Here is an 11,415-nt window from a genome sequence, read left to right on the forward strand (position 1 = left end):
TAGTTGTCTTCCATGTCACAGATTTTATTTAACTATTGTAAGACTTCTCTAAAATACTTCTACTGATTTACTTGGCGATGCTACTTATTGAACAGATCAGCGGTGCCGATAAATCGAGTGATTTCCTCACTTAGTCTTGCTCAATTCATTGTTCTCCCGATAAATGTATATTCGTTTCAATCCAATATTACAATTTATTGAAGCTGAGTAGATGTCTTCTCTACCTGAGGCTTAGGGATTAATCGACCACGACAGTTCCCAAAAGATGTGCTCTACTTAAGGATATTCTACTCAACAATAGAAAATGTGCGGTTACCCTTCTTAGACTATAAGAATCACGCGTCTCTTTATTTTGATCTTTTAATCTAAATATTTTTTTTGGACTGCGCGATTTGGTGTGACCATCTCGGTAGATGAAGAACGCATGTCACGTATTTGTGACTTTTTTGAATGCTTTAAGCCATTGACTCTACCTATTTATTAAAATCTTGTTCAGGGGAACTGTTTATACCTTATCAGACGCCAACCTTTTACGTCTCGTGTTCGATTGTTAAATGTATAAGAACTAGTCAAAATAATAGAAGTCATTTTATTTATTTGGATACCATCCTGTCTAGTATCTGGGAGATTCTATTTGTGCTGTACCAGCCCTCTTTTATATGCGATTTGTTAGCTCTTCTTGTTTATATCCACACATGGACGAAGTATGGTTTATGACATTACCGGCCATTTGTGGGAATATGATTTCTCTCTTCCATTCGGACTAAAATGGTTGTCGTCTCCATACATACATCAAATGTTGAGGAAGTCCAGGCTGTTACCGCGTATTAGGTGAATCTGTCCTGACGTTTATTTATTTCGCTCTAATTTGTGTGAGAAACCAATCGCATTTGTATATATGTGCACCTCCTAGTCGTCCTTGAAGTCATAGTTTAGCATACCAGTGTGGAGGGCGATCCATTGTTAACGTACGGAAGGACTGACAAGCTATGGACAAGAATGAGACGCTAGTGTAGTAGGATGTTCTGTAGCTGGGGGATTCACGCAGTTAAATAACCATCAGAACAAACACCATGGCTTCTTTCTTTTGAAAGTGGTTTTCGGCTCTCCCCTTGACGCTCTTCGGCTTTGATTAACGTAACGTAGTAGGTGCCCTTAAAAGCTACTCGCGAGTCGAGAATCATAACCATTAAAATTTCATGGAGGTGGGAAGACTTTTGATCTCAGCGTCGTTGCTGCCTCTCGTCGATTCCATCATATGTAGATATCCATCTCCTTATTGAGCTGTGGTGAGTAAGTAGCTCAACTCGATTCATACTACTCAAAACCGAAGAGCGATCTGCAACGAGTGTATTTCAATTGCCTTTCGTTATTTACCCGAACATTCGCTTGAAATTCGTGAAATTTTAAAGCAGCTTTACGGTGCTGATGGCACCAACTCCTCGTCAATTTCCCCCCGCTTCATCGCTTACCCTAGCCGTCTGCTTAGGCTTCATACAGGTACTAAAAGGAGGTCGAGAAGGTATCGTTTCTTTGCATAATTCACTTATCTTCACACAAGTACCATAGACAGCCCCAAAATGGACCTTTTTCAAGTTTTCAGGTCTAATATTCGCCTTGCTGTTGAACACGACATTGGGGTGATTATTTATGACACTGTAGGCGTCTAATGGGGAATTACATAAAGGCCTAAACAAAACGCCGACGTGGTCATCAATAACTGCTTTAGTCTGCAGAACCATTGGTACATTAATCTCTCTCTTAGGGAACCCCACTAATGCTGCGAAAATATGACGCTGATGGCCTTACTGACTGCTGTCAACCAAATGACATGGATGGAAGTGCTTAATCTTAACTTCTATTGCTAACTTTGTCAACGTTATTACAACCAGAGCGCAAAATTTTTACCTTAGTTCTGTTATTTAAAAATCGTCTAACCCCTCCATCCCTATCCTATTCTTTACCGCTAATGCATCTGTTCTAAGAGTAATGGCAGCAAAAGCGCTGGGAGTTAGTTGTTACCATATTAGCTTATCTTTATGGCCTCGCAACGCCTCTTTCTATACTCACAGCTCTACTGCAAAATCGTCTTCTTTCTGCCTTTTCCCATATTCCTTTTTCGCCTTGCTGGAACTTCAATTATTCCCCTACACCCGAGTTCTCTAATGCTGTACCCTCAGTAGGTGTTGCCCTTCTCATACCTTAAAATTCCAGGTTCTTTGGGCTGATAACGAAACTTCTAATATGGCACCACAAATTAGTCACCAGCGAATTAACTATCGTCCTGAGGGGTTTTGTCTAATACGGGTACGCCTCTTGTTTACATGCGTTTCACATCCCTCCCAGTGTGCTGTTTAGTGTTTATGGTCGTTCTCCGTGTGGGAACCTTGGCGGGTAAATAGCCAGGCTTTATTCTGCCCGCATTGTTCATGTATTTTTAGTTCGGGAGGCCTTCTGCTCCTATGCAACGATCAAACTGGGAACAATTTACTCGGCGAAGATGATCGCTGCCATGAAGGTGGGTTTGGATGTTATGTTTGTTTTGTTGTATGCTGAATGAGGGGCATATAATTAAGTTGCTTGGATGCCGGATAGTTTGGCAAATCTTGTAGATGATAACGTTTTCAATTGCATTTTTGAGGAACAAGAGATCAGCATTTGCAGCAAATGCTCCCATTCTGTGTTTTTTTAGATTTGACATCCATGCAATTAAATTTCTGTTCGTTTTGATTGGATGTGCTCACTGCTGTCACAAATGTAACTTCCTGAGTAGTTTGCAGGTGTGAATTTGGATTAAGTTGAAGAGTTGGTGGTGGCGGTCGAAAAGCCACTTTACTGAAATAGCGACTAAAATTCATAGAATCTGACCAGTCTAGTTAGTTAAATATACAGTTCAAATCAATTTCGTTCTGTCACGGGTGAATGTTATGTCTCCTGTAAGCGTTGAATTATCCTACTGTTTATTATTTCAGTAAACATCCTCGAGTTTAATATTTTTACTCATCGGGCGTGTCTGATCGCCTACTCACCGGCTTATGGGTAGTGTTTTTTTACGCCACAGATGAAGGAAGTGTCGCTGGAAAATTTGCGCAATCTTGTCATTGTGTCAGAGGAGAGGCCGCGTGTCAATCTGACTTCCCTCTTCGCAAGAATGTTCGCCGCGGTTAATCTCAACCCTCGAGCCGTCAGCACCTCATTTGGGTGCCGAGCTAACCTTGCCATGTGTCTTCAAGCAAGTTTATTCACTTTGTGATCCCGTCAAATTCCCTTTTCTATATTTTAAATCGAATTCTTAAATCTGACTTGCGATGATCGTGTCGGTTAGCTTCAACGTAAAAGATAGGCTGGGACTCGATTTTAAATGCTTATTTTGGTGTCAAACCAAATGCTGTCTAATTCAATGTGTACCAGCTTCACGAACCGTTGATGTTAGCATGGAAGGTTGTTTTTTGCCGCAAAGAAGGTCTGGAAGGATGCAAGGCAGGGATGCTGAGCCATAACTGAGCTTCGGAAAGTGAAGAGTGTACGCGGTCAAATGCACTGTTAAAACAAACAGAACCACAGCGTTTCCACGTTCTCTCCGAGGGTCGTTCCTTGTGCTCGACATAGTGACTCTTCTTCATTCAGGAGTATGAGTTCATGTGAATTGTTGCCATCGAGAGGACAGATTAATGATAGAACCTCAACTACATCTGGTGGGGAAAAATCCATTTGCGAAACAATGGTAAAGGCTGGACGTTCCATGACGAGCACATCCCGTAATCCTATCGCTTTTAATAAAAAAAAGGAAGGAAAAGGATGTCATGCCCTTCGATCATTATTATAAAGCTTGATGTCAGTAGTACAATCACAAGTGGTTACCTCTAGGGTGATTCCAATCAATTCGCGACCAGTTTTGCTTCAGTGTTTACCAAGAGTTAACGCCGATTTTACTGTCTCCTGCGCATGTATGCAGCCGACGCAATCGGAAATGGCGTTCATTTATCCCAGTCTCGATTACCGCTGTCGCCGATATAGTCTTGGGTTAGTCCTGAAGGCGGAAAATTACTTATATGCAAGGAGGATCGTTAAGAACTCACGGAGGGGCCGGAGGACTTACAGGCACGGACGGGACTCTGAGGTTGAAACGCTTGCGTGATTCCACTACGAAATAGCCCATTGTTTATCGAGGATACGGTTTTCATTTATTGGAGTAAAAGCGTACTTTTTTACTTCACTTTCGTGACGTTGCAATGAGAAAAGTACGATTTTTTGGTTTAGTCTTTCGCACATTGCACCTTTTTTTGACCCCGATTTATTTCGCAAAACCTCACACAATCACCAGAAAAACGAAAACGGACTAAATTTTCGCTTTTACCATCATTGAAATGTGAATAACCTTTTCTCCTTTCAAGGGCGCCAGTTCACCGGACATCACGACGGTGTACGTGGATCGAGTCAGTCTTAGAAACGATCGAGTCAATCTGCTGGAGCGTGGATCTCCCAACAGTCTCTGTCTGATGGAATCGGGCAAGGTAGAGTTATCCTTTAGAGCTTTTTCAAATACTTTATCAACATTTTTCTCGGACCACCATAAGTTACAAGCTCGATGTAGCTTGCTTGGACCTATGAAGTGGGGCGGCTTGCATTCCTTATTAAGCGGAGAGGTGCATCAGTCCCTCGACGCTCTATTTGTAGTCTGTACTGTCTTCTAGCTGAACATGATGGATGTATTTCGATTTTGTCCTCTTTACGAAAGTAGGTTAACACGGTAGTAAAGCCGTAGAAGCTTCTTAAAATCTGTTGCATTGCGTTTGAAGAAGATGTTGCATGGGGATTAAGCTGTCTAGGTCAGCGTTCCGTAATGTCTGACGTGAGAGGTGAGAAATCACTTGGTCTACGCCTACATTAGCTGGGAGAGGACAGCCGTGGAAGTTAGAGAGCTAAGGACGTTAATGTCGTCCGAAGGGATTAGCTGGTAGGAGGAAGGAGGCTTCAAAGACTATCGAGTTGTGGCTTTACACTTCTCACGTAAAAACTCACAATTTTGCTGACTGCTTAACCAACGGAATTAGGATGGAAGGTACTTTTTACAGTTCGTTAAGTGGTTATCTTCACTATTCATCCCACCCTTTTAAAGCACGCACCTCTTCCTTCTCAGAGGACCCGATTTACTGACTTCAAGGATGAAAGAAATTCTTCTACAAAATAGGCAGGTCTTGGAGTAGTGACTCGTGTTGAGGAGAAAATACTAAGTCTTACAAGACGCAAGATCTCATATCTCATAGTACTGTAAAGCTTACATTTGAAACAATTTGTGCTTTTCCACTTTGTGCTTCTCTCATCAATAGTTGTCCAAGTGGACCGCAATCTTTACATTTTGATACCAGACAATCACATGACCGCAGGCAACGTGGACTTCAGACATAGGCAGTTCCGTCCGAACTGGGTGTCTGCATTAAGCCAAATTGATTAAATTTTGTGCTAATTTTTGTTTTACGAATTTAATGTCCGCCAATTTTGGGGTGTTAAGGTAGTTCTGATGTATGGAAATTCAGCGACTCGTCCCAAGCATCATCATGAGAAAGATGTGGCTTCTTTGTTGATATTCTCAATTATGTCAATGTTCAGTGTTGGAAGAAAGTGGAGCAGGTGACAACGCACTGAAAACGATCCTCTTTGCTATGACCATTTAAATATTGACATGTCACCTATATGTGACACTTCGACATCTTCACCTAGCCCCAGTTTGTCACACCAGACTGTTGCAAGCAGATTGGTTACCGTTTGGGTGACAGTGTTATGCAGGAAGAATTGGACATTCGGGTGGTAGCGGTAAATTTTCCCCTGAAGTTTTGGCAGTGCGTGTGTCAGTAAATGGAAGCGGTTCAGTATGCTCCTTTTGTTCAATGGAAAAAATTGGCGGATTTGAGGACCGTTATGGCTTTGTTACACTGTCTTGAGAGTGGATGAAGTACTTGCATAAAAGGACATTGTTATATGGAGAGTACATCGCAAAAGCACTGTCAGATGACTCGTGTTCGCCAACGCTGTCAGGCACGCATCACGCTAGCCAACAAAACCCCTGCACGTGGATGTTTTGCCGCGTATTTAATTTTTTGCTACTTGCTATTAAATGTCCAAAAGAAAATCGCAACGTGATAAAGTACAGTTTTTCAAAATTACCTATCATCACTAATCGTCAAGGCGGAAGCGGTAGATCTAAGAATGTCAGTTCATACTTTGGAATGCGAGCAGCCTATGTGCTTTTAGTGTCTCTAGGCGTTTGTTTGTAGGTGGTGAGGGTTTATTACCCATCAAACTTCAGGCCGATGCAAGTCTGTTGAGTAAAAGGCCATGTCGGTGAAAAATGATTTTTTTCTGTAATAAGACCATCAACCCCCATTCCTTCGGCTTGCTTGCCTTACAATTACATGTAGGTAGAAGAGGGTGGTTGTAAACTGCAGTACTGTTGAAACGCAGCATAAAGAATGTGTACAGGCGTTTTTCAGATTGGCACAAGGTAGGGAAACGGAAGAATGACTTTCATGAAAAGCAACAATTAAATATCGTGATTGGTGTTGACGCTAGCGCATTAACACTTTCACTTCCAACGTCACATGTGTGTGTGTGTGTGTGACGTTCTACTTTATTACCTGAGCTAAGCACCAAACCTGTCATGACCACCTCGGCGTACGCTTCAATAGCAGCCATAGTAAAAATTCAAATTAGAGGTGATCGTCCAAGTTTTTGTGAGTGTAGATTCGGCTACCCCTATCAGATGCCTTCCCCCCATGATATTTAGAAGTGAAATTCAGCCAACGAAATCCGGTTTACTGCTCCTGTCAGCATAGCAGGGTCCGAGTTATCCCTGAAGGTCTCATTAGATACACCAACCTCCAAGCCTATTTATTATCCGCATGCTGGAGAGCTGGGGCATAAATAACATGCAAATCGATTTGCAGCAGAATAGAAAACAAGTCTCACCATCTTTTCCCCCCATGCCCATCTGCAGCTCCTGCCTGGTGTGCATGTGGCCATAGCGAATCCGGACACTCTGGGCCAGTGCGCGGACTCGCATCTGGGCGAGATTTGGGTCTCCTCACCACACAACTCCACTCGCCTCCTCGGTCCCTTCAACATCAATACCACTCCACCAACACACGCCACCTCGACCGTGCGTACGGAGTTGTCAAGCACCACCTCCTCCGCTGCTGTGGCCTCCACCTCCGCTGCCTATGAAAATGCACCTATGGACCCCTTGAGAACCCGCTTCGTCGCTGGGGTCACCGACCGTGTCTATGCTCGAACCGGTTTCTTGGGCTTTGTTCGAAGAACGGAATTGACTCAGTCTGATGGAGGTACGATGGCATTTGCTTTAGTAAGATTTTTTACCATGTTCTCCACCAGAGTCATACGTGATGGCCTAAAGTTTCTTATCTGAGCCTGCACGTCACACACGCGACACGTCCCTAACCAGCTTATGATAAGCACTGGTTGCACCGGTTTTTGGCGTGAGCAGATGAATTGAGTTGGAAACAAGACAGCAAAGGTCAAATTAATGGCAACTGATGTCACTGTTAGGGTTACAAAGCATTTAAAATGTGGAGGTCAAATCCTGGTAGTTGTTGGGTTCGAGAGGTAACCGCTCCGATGTTTATTTAATGATATTTAGTGTACGCAGCCTCCAACTAGGTTTATCTTTTTGGATTTACCAAGCTCGATCAATTAACATGTTGGTATCCCGATTCTGAGGAAAATTGACCACCATGATCTAGCAGTGCTTGGTATTAACTGACAGAGGTCACGTCACGTATATGTGACGAGTGCATTTGGGGTAGGCAGTCGGGGTGCAGATAGCAAATGTGTTAATTTAAATGAAACCTTTGTCGTCCGCCATTCTTATTGAAGTACCGTCACTTCCGTTAATTCGTGTCTTGTGGGTTTCGAATTGCTACAACCATCGTCTTTCAGTTTGCGTCAAAATTGATATTTTCGTCATGTTCTGCAACTGTTACTTATTTCACAAAAGGTGTATCACAGCCCACTAAATTTTCTACTCCTCCCTCTCTCTCTCTCCCATTTTCGCCTCTTACAGCCCTTCATGATGCGGTGTTCGTTGTCGGAAGCCTGACGGAAAGCATGATGCTTCGTGGAATGCGCTTCTACCCCATGGATGTTGAGAATACTGTGTTGCGTTCCCACAGAAAGATCAATGAATGGTAAGCCCTTGAATCGTAGTTTGTAGCCTACTTTTTAACTCAATCTACACTTTACTGTACTCACTTCACTTCATCGGTAGATTTGAAAAGTTACATTTGCTAATGTGCATCACTGCTCGCACTGCCAGCGCCCCATGTATGTGATGGCCTGATTTTCTTATCCGAACCAGGCGTCCCAGATATGTGTCGTGTTCATTACCAATTTAAAATGACTAGTTTCTCCAGGTCATGTTGTTAGCAGATTGGGTGAGCTTTGGATAATAAAAAGGTATTCGAATGTTTTGGATCTGGAAAGCGTCATTCCATCTGTTGTTAGTTTTCAAGGAATGGCTGAATCACAGTCGTATTCTACCTTCTCCGAGGTGTATTTAAGTTAAAACAGATCTTCGGAGTTTACAAGAGAAAATAGCCCGAGTGAAGGAGTATAAACTACGTTTTTCTCCAACAGAATTACTTGCCAAACCTATGCACATGGTGTTCAGCTAATACCTGGAAGGTAGCTTTGGAATGGACGGGTTCATCAGAACGGTTGAACCATCCTGGGATAAACTGGCTGCCTTAGTGTCTAGCTTACGCTAATTTGTATCCGTAACTGTGTCATGTTCACCATTTCCGTAGAAAGATGTGTTCAGTGTAATTTCACAACAAGTTATGTACTGATCCGGCTTTTAAATTACTGAGAGGACGTTCACTGGAGTGGCTGTCGAAGCTGTGGGTAGGAAATGGAACCACCAGATCCGTTTACATTACTCAGATGTCCATCTACAGCTCCATATCTGAATTTTCGCCTGTTTTTCATTTACATTCAATGTTAATACCGTCTGTGTCTGGATTGGACCGATTAGACTTTTATGAGTTGTATAGGGATGCCTACTACACCCTACTCCTTGCATCTTCATGATGTCCTCCAATTTAACACGTGCAAAATAAGTGTAAGTAGATGTAATGGATGTAATTAATTCTTTACAAAGAAGCAGATGGACTTAATCTCTGACTAAAATCCTGCTAAATACCTTGTTTCCTTTTGATGTTTGGAGCCTAATTAAAGCATAATAGATTTTCTAGACCTTGTTTCTGTTCTTGTTCCTCAGCGCCGTCTTCACATGGTCTGATCTGCTAGTCGTCGTAGTCGAACTCCTGGGCGAGGAATCTGAGGCTCTAGACCTGGTTCACCCAATCACAGCAAGTGTGCTGCGCGAGCATCAGCTGATTGTGGGGGTGGTGGTGGTGGTGGACCGTGATACAGTGCGGGTGGATTTCTACGGAGAAAAGCAACGAATTCTGCTGCGAGACAACTTTGTAAACGATGAACTCGATCCCATCTACGTCTCCTACAACATGTGATGTGCTGATATCCTCAAACCACATTGTACAGCAATCTCTATCTCTCCCTCTCCTCACTTGATCAAAATGAAATGTAACTGATTAGCTCTAGCAAATGTGTGAATTTTTCCCCTGCCATCCTTAAATTTGCTTTTGCAACAACCTGTGTGCGTGCGCTCGGTGACCGTGCTTTCCATTCCTCTCTAAAGTAATCAAGTTGGAGAAGAATCATTCTTAAAGCTTCTTCCTCTTTTCTCACGCTTGCTCGATTAGCATTTACATCCAACTAACAACCGCGTGGCATTTTTTACGTTCGTTACTGGACGGAAATTCAGCCTTTTCTCATCAAAAAATAAATCCTTTTTTATCAACGTGTCTTTTCGTGTACAAAAAAGAGAGGTGCAAAGGACTAAATTTATTTCTACAGACGAGTGAGGAGGTCGGAGTAATGCAATGACTTTAATCTTGTGGGATTTCATTCACGTTCTTATGTGCACACTGGGGTGTTTTGGCTTGTGGTGAGTTGTGCGCCATCACTGACCTCGATTACTTGGTAAAGTGTTGCTTTACAATAAAAATGACTTACCTTTTAAAATTGTATATTTTTCCTGGCCGCATGTAGTTAAATGTCGCAGGAACGTAGGTAGTATTCGCTTTGTTAAGGCCCGGTCCGAATACTGCACGAATGATTAGGTCCTCAGTTAGAGGCCTTGAGGCGAGAATCACGACTATTATAATGCAAAGATAGCGCAAAACCCTCAAAATAGGAATTGGAGCATCCCTTCTGTATTTACGAGAACGCATCACACCAAAGCACCGAGGCTAACATTTGGTTATTTCTCACCTGATGACCTTTTCTCATGCATCGATGTGGGCGATTAAAACAAAATGTCACTCCTTTTTTTAAATGAAAGTTTAAAGAAACAATTAAAAAATGGCAACAATACGGACCAAAAGTTAACAAGGTTTGTTTGATCAGGCATGAAAAGTTCCAAGAAAAGCTCTTACTAAATAGTCTATTCTGATGCATGCAGCAAAACCTCCCCAAAAAATAAGTACTTTAACACTAGTTTTTTATTTTTAAGTACAATTATAAAAGAGCAAACGGCAATTATGTAGCGTCCTGAGACTTCCTGAAGACGAAAGAAGACACAATACTCGGGCAGAATATATATATTTAGCACAGAGGTGTTTGGGCCACTGGCATGGCCTGAAGGCTAGCCTACCCAGCGAGGTACAAGAAGGCTAATTCAAAGTACAAAAGTGACGCCTCACCGATACCACCACCATCGTTTTACAATTGTTCTCCCACAGTCATCAGATTTACTGACATAGTCGTTATTAGAACTGTATGAACACAGTATAGAAAGTGTGTATACAATCAACATACATAAGTAAATAATTTGTAGGAACTTGTTTGGTCATACTTTAAAAATGTGCTTCGCAAACCATTATAAGACCATTTACATCGATAAATTATCTATTCTTCCTTCCAAGATACTCCTAGAAAAGTGAATGCAGATGGTTAATCACTCAAATACCATGTTAGACCCTAGTCACTGCCGAAATTGGTTTTTTGAAATCCATTCTCACTATTTGACGTTCTTCTTTACTCTTTGAATGCACCCGGTCCCCAAACCGCTCACTTTCGTCTGTCTACCACGATGTTAAATTCACTAGTTTTTATTTCAGTAGATGCGGGGGTTAATGTTGACCTAATCGTAGCAAACTTATACATCCCACACCGTTTACCGGTTTGTTTATTGCTGATTCCAACAACTGTAAAGGAAAGTGACCTCATTTTCTCATTTCCGATTTTTTGCGGAGAATTTACTCATAGACTATTAAACTTTGATTATTCCCAGTAAACCCTCATGTTCTCAGCACTGTA

The 11,415-nt window shown here is 42.2% G+C and overlaps 1 protein-coding gene across 1 annotated transcript in view; it reads left to right on the forward strand. All coding sequences in view use genetic code 11, as the record gives it.

The window, feature by feature from the left end:
* EGR_08814 (Disco-interacting protein) overlaps positions 1 to 9,545 on the forward strand; it is a gene marked incomplete at both ends in the record, with an annotated part of 39,190 nt that extends 29,645 nt beyond the window's left edge. Inside the window, 7 exons of the mRNA XM_024498063.1 lie at positions 1,416 to 1,522; positions 2,442 to 2,518; positions 3,062 to 3,222; positions 4,403 to 4,514; positions 6,995 to 7,340; positions 8,078 to 8,201; positions 9,293 to 9,545. Of these exons, the coding sequence (XP_024347535.1) occupies positions 1,416 to 1,522; positions 2,442 to 2,518; positions 3,062 to 3,222; positions 4,403 to 4,514; positions 6,995 to 7,340; positions 8,078 to 8,201; positions 9,293 to 9,545 (1,180 nt within the window). The remainder of the gene's footprint in view (positions 1 to 1,415; positions 1,523 to 2,441; positions 2,519 to 3,061; positions 3,223 to 4,402; positions 4,515 to 6,994; positions 7,341 to 8,077; positions 8,202 to 9,292) is intronic.
* Positions 9,546 to 11,415: the final 1,870 nt, after the last annotated feature.

The sequence above is a fragment of the Echinococcus granulosus genome (assembly GCF_000524195.1).
Source record: "Echinococcus granulosus chromosome Unknown EG_S00120, whole genome shotgun sequence".
Classification (NCBI taxonomy): Eukaryota; Metazoa; Platyhelminthes; class Cestoda; order Cyclophyllidea; family Taeniidae; genus Echinococcus; species Echinococcus granulosus.